Genomic DNA, 5754 nt, shown 5'->3' on the forward strand with positions numbered 1-5754 from the left:
ACATTGCTTGCTTTTTGAGATGTAGTCTTTTATGTATCCCAGACTAGCCTTAAACTCACGGTCTTAATTGATCTTCATGACTTCTGATATTAGAAATATTTGCCTAGAACAAAAAATTATTTGGAGCTCTAGCAATCACAGATTCCAAAAGAACTATAGACTCTACCTAGGTCTGGCCAAACATACTTATCTAATAGATGCTAAATATCGTCATTAAAATTATATTTCAGTAGATGATAGATAGATAGATAGATAGATAGATAGATAGATAGATAGATAGATAGATGATAGATAGATAGATAGATAGATAGATAGATAGATAGATAGATAGATGCAAGTAGTATATGACATTGTATACATTAACGTGCTTAGCTGAGAGATAGTAGTTAGGATGTTTTATACTGTAAGCAAGCCAAACAAATTTCCTCCCACCTTATGCAAATCATTTAAAAAACAAAAGACAGCCCATACATGGAGAATCCTTAAGTTGTGCATGCCAGATGTCAATGAACAGATGGCCCGTGAAGCTGATGTTCTTAACTCCAGCCACTGTCAATACACATTGAGGTACTTGATCTATATTGACCTATTTTTGAAAATGGTAAGCAATGATTTCAAGAGAAAGAATCAAAGAAGGTGTCAGTCTTTTGATAATTGCTTTATCATTTTGCTCTGCCAATTAAATCATATAGAAAATATACCTCCCTTCTAGAAGAAAGAAATAATAAACTTCTGATTAGTAATTTGTTCTGAAGTGCAGCATTCCGTCTTGGAGGGAAACTCATTAAAACCCAAGAATCTCTAAAGGTTGACCCAGTAAGATTTACAACCCACAAGTCTCAAGAAGTTCCTGAAATTTAAAAAGATTTGTAAAGTCCATCCCTCCTGAAGGTCACATAGCAGTGAAAACGGAAGAGTAGAGAAAACCCTTCAACTTGCCAAGTTACATGCAGATCATGCAGTGGGCTCCGGGATCCTAGCTTTCATTAGTCATCATCCATGCTTGAAGAGGTTTGAATGACACACCTGCCTTTGAGTTGTCCCCATATCTGTCGCAATCCAATAAATGCAACATAAATTGGACTTCAGTGCTACCATTCCTTAGGTCTGTCTTCAGTTCCCTCTCTGAGGTAAACAGGTATTTGCTTACATCCCCCCAGAAAAAGTGTCACACAATATCTATCATTCTGCTGAGCAATTATAAAATCTTACAATTTCTAAGTTTATAAATTTCTTTAGATTCCCCAGTCTCATAAATTTAATTTCAAGTTCAGTTCTGAATCAGGTAAAAAGCAGTCATTTAATTTCCAACCAGCTGTGCTACTACCAGTTTACACAGATACATTAATTTTATAGTCTACCAGATCTATTTTGTAGCTCACAGGGCCAACATTTTGAGAACAATAAATCAAAATGTGTAAATAACCTCCTTAAAACATGTATTTATTGTGCATTCTGTTTCAAATTTTTATTGTAGGGCTGAGACAAGCAGGCACAAAATCTAAGTCTTGTAATCAAGGTACCAATCATGAGCCAGGTGTGAGTACGGGCTTACAATCTCTGAATTTAGGAGACTGAGACAGAAAGATTGTACATTTGGAAACAACCTGAATCATATAGCAAGGCTTTGTCTCAAAAATAATGTCATGAAAATTCCCTGTACCATGCCCAGACGGATGTTGACTCACACACATATATATAGGCATCACTAATACGACTCAAAAAAAAAAAAAGAGAGAGAGAGAGAGAATTGAGAGGGAGAAGTGGAGAAGTGCTTAAGGGATCTTGGGAGACTTTAGAGGGACTTGGGATATAATTATGATACACTGTATACAAGTGTAAAGTTTTCCAAGGAAAAAGTACATAACTGGTTTAGTATTTATTGTTCTTTTTCAACATCATTTTCACATATAGTGTCTAGGCCTGAGTAAGTCAAGAGAGCATAGCAAAGAAAGTCCAAAGCTTCTGAGGTTAAAGGGGAGCTGCTAAGGATGCTTATGAATCTTCTCATTCCACCCTCTGTCCAAGAACCAGAGAATGGAGCGCCAACACAGCAGTCAACCTCCACTCTGGACAGCCTGGAAGATAGCTAAACTTGAAAGACATGTGGAATAATAAGATTCATTTATACCAGTTGCCTTAGTTACTACTCTTCTATCGCTGTGGCAAAATTCCGTGACTAAGGCAACTTACAAAAGAAAGCATTCAATTTGGGCCTTACAGTTCCAGATGGCCCATGATCATCATAGCAGGGATCATGGAAGCAAGTAAGACAGGCAGGATATTGGAGCAGTAGCAGAGATCTTACATCTGATTCAAAAGTAGGAGGCAGAAAGAGAACTAACTGAGCATGCCACCAGTTTCTGACACCTCAAAGTCCACCTCCAGTGACATGTCTTCTCCAACAAGGCCTCTTCTAACAACCACCTAGTCCTTCCTCGATAGTTCTATCAGGTATTTGAGTCTACAGTGGTCATTTTTACATAAACTACCTCATCAATGTTCTGGGTGTTAGTTCCCTAAAGTCAATTCTTCTTGGCCATCTGGAACTGTAAGCCTCCAATTAAATTCTTTCTTTTTAGATGTTGACTTGGTCATGGAGTTTTGTCACAGTGATAGAAAAGTAGTAACTAAGGTAACTAGTGTGTATGAATATTTTCTCCAAACTTCCTCTCCCAATCTCCTAATCTTCATGTGTTCAGTTCAAGAATCGCCCTCCCAGTGCACCTCATTCTCCAAATACCGCATACCTAATCCAAGGTAAAAGGCCATATTTGCATATTTGTGTTTTCCAGAAAGGCTGACCCTAAGACATAAAAAGAAGTTTTAGATACAATGTAGGATTTAAGCTTAAAAGTGTAGAGACCTAGGTTCAATTCCATAAATAAGCTGAATACTTAAACAAGTTATTTAGTATCTCTAACCTGCAAATGATTCATCTTTGAAACTGATGATGGTACATAATTCAAATAATATTGAGGGAATTAAAATAGAATATAAATATAAGCCATTACATTCAATTCCTGTCACACAGAGCTCTCATCAAGAATGATGGTGATGGATGACAATAATGATGATGATAATTATGATGATTATGGTAATAACAATGATTGTGATGATGATAATAGCAATGAGGATATTAATAACAATGGCAATGGTGATGATGTTACTAGCTATGGTTTTAAGAAACTATGAGAGCAAAATGAACGTGCCAAGGATATTTTCTTTCTTCATTGACAGTCATTTAGCCTTCTGAAATATACATAAGATTACACATTTAATCACCTGTCTCTAAGAAATTTTTAAAAATCCTCTGATTTGTATAGAAGAAATATCAGGAAAGGGTCAACAGGTTCATTACTTGTGGGTATATTGCAGTGTAAACTGGCATATTCTTATCACGGTCAACATCACAACCATTCTGAAATGTGCTTTCTAAATTCCTACCTTTTTTTCCTAGAAGGCACATAGCAGTTCTGAAATGTTCTACTCATGTTCAAAATGCCAGAAATTAACTATGCTTAAAAGCAGTTTGTTTGTTTGTTTGTTTGTTTTAAATTTTTTCTTCTTTTTTTTATTTTTTTATTTATTTTTAATAAAAAATTTCCACTTCCTCCCATTACCCTCCCCCTCCCCACATTCCCTCCCCCTCCCCACATCCACTCTCCCTCCCTCTCCAGTCCAAAGAGCAGTCAGGGCTCCCTGCCCTCTGGGAAGTCCAAGGTCCTCCCCCCTCCATCCAGGTCTAGGAAGGTGAGCATCCAAACAGACTAGGCTCCCACAACGCCAGTACATGCAATAGGATCAAAACCCAGTGCCATTGTCCTTGGCTTCTCAGTCAGCCCTCATTGTCCACCACGTTCAGAGAGTCCAGTTTGATCACATGCTCCCTCAGTCCCAGTCCAGCTGGCCTCGGTGAGCTCCCAATAGATCAGCCCCGTCGTCTCAGTGAGCGGGCGCACCCCTCATGGTCCTGGCTTCCTTGTTCATGTTCTCCCTCCTTCTGCTCCTCATTTGGACCTTGGGAGCTCAGTCCAATGCTCCAATGTGGATCTCTATCTCTAGCTTCATCCATCGCCAGATGAAGGGTCTATGGTGATATGCAAGATATTCATCAGTATGGCTATAGGATTGGACCATTTCAGGCTTCCTCTCCTCAGCTGCCCAAGGATCTAGCTGGGGACATCTCCATGGACACCTGGGAACTCCTCTAGAGTCAAGTCTCTAGTCAACCCTAAAATGGCTCCCTTAATTAAGATATATACTTCCCTGCTCCCATATCCACCCTTCCTCCATCCCAACCATCCCATATTGGAAGGAGACAAGATTGCCAGGCAAAAATTGGGAACTTGGGGGTGGGGGTGGAGTGGGGGTAAGGGGAGGTGGGGAGAGAAAAGTGAGAAGGGGAGGATGGGGAGAGCTTAAAAGCAGTTTTTAAACAACAGGCACAGAGTCTTATCTACTTTATGGATCTTCTGGATCATTTTTCAATCCTCAAATCCTGGCTACTGCTGAGATGTCAATGCTCTGAGGGACCAAGAAAATCCTTCTGCCTCCTCCACAGCTTCTTCATGGCCACAATCACTTCCTTATTTCTCAGGGTATAAATAGCAGGATTCAGCATAGGGGTGACCATTGTGTATAGCACAGAAACTGCCTTATCCATGGGGAATGTTCTAAAAGGCCTTGCATAGATGTAGATGCAAGGCACAAAAATTATAGTCACCACAGTGATGTGGGAGGCACAAGTAGACAGAGCCTTGCTGCGACCCTCCCTGGAGTGACTTCGGAGCATCAAAAGCAGGGCTGTGTAGGAGCCCAGCAGCACAAGAAAACACATGAGTGTGACCAAGCCGTTGTTAGACACCATCAGAAGCTCTAGAACAAAGGTGTCAGTGCAGGCCAACTTGATCAGCTGTGGCACATCACAATAAAAGTTGTCCAGCTTGTTGGGACCACAAAATGGCAGGTGCATAGTCAGTCCAATTTGCACAATGGAGTGGACAAAACCTCCTACCCATGAGGCTGCCATGAAGAGCCCACAGACCGTCTGGTTCATAATTAGTGTGTAGCGTAGGGGCTGGGAAATGGCAATGTAACGGTCGTATGCCATGACAGTCAGCAGGAATATCTTGATGCCTCCAATGAAGTGGAAAAAGAACAGCTGGGTCAGGCATGCTCCGAAGGAAATAGTGGGGCTGTGTGAGAGCAAGTCAACCAGCATCCTGGGGGCGGTGATGGAAGAGTAGCAGAAATCCAAAAATGAAAGGTTGCCTAAGAGAAAATACATAGTCGTATGCAAGCGTGGGTCCGAGGTCACTATGGCCACAATAAGAAGATTGCCAGTGACAGTCAAAAGATAGACTGCTGAGAAGACGGTGAAGAACAGGAACCGAAGCTCCCATACCTGAGAGAGCCCCAAGAGGACGAATGCTGCCACCTGGGAATGGTTTGTTGAGTTCATCTGCCCAGTCTGACCTGGTAATTGAGCCTGTCAAGGAAAATGGACATATTCATTAAAAGAACTACAAATTTCTGAAATAATTCTCTCTCACCCTTCTGGGGCAAATGTCTACTATTTTATTTAACATCAGAATCTTATAAATATATGACTCAGCTGATAAAGATACCTCCCACAAATCATGATGACTTGAGTTCAATTCCCAAAACCCACATAGTGGATGGGGTGGGGAAAAACTCATGCAAGTGGTTCTTGATCTCCACACGTGTACAGTGCAAAGTGTGCACCCACAC

General features: G+C 40.7%; 1 protein-coding gene across 1 annotated transcript; it reads right to left on the reverse strand.

Moving 5' to 3' along the window:
• Positions 1–4519: 4519 nt before the first annotated feature.
• LOC130873652 (olfactory receptor 4D5) lies at positions 4520–5464 on the reverse strand. Its single transcript, XM_057768521.1, has one exon. It carries the CDS (start codon positions 5462–5464, stop codon positions 4520–4522), a length of 945 nt encoding a protein of 314 aa, XP_057624504.1.
• Between the last annotated feature and the right edge of the window lie 290 nt (positions 5465–5754).

The sequence above is a fragment of the Chionomys nivalis genome, chromosome 4 (assembly GCF_950005125.1).
Source record: "Chionomys nivalis chromosome 4, mChiNiv1.1, whole genome shotgun sequence".
Classification (NCBI taxonomy): domain Eukaryota; kingdom Metazoa; phylum Chordata; class Mammalia; order Rodentia; family Cricetidae; genus Chionomys; species Chionomys nivalis.

Excerpts from the sequence above, each read along its gene's own strand:
- LOC130873652 (XM_057768521.1), bottom strand. The coding sequence starts at position 5,464 with ATGAACTCAACAAACCATTCCCAGGTGGCAGCATTCGTCCTCTTGGGG.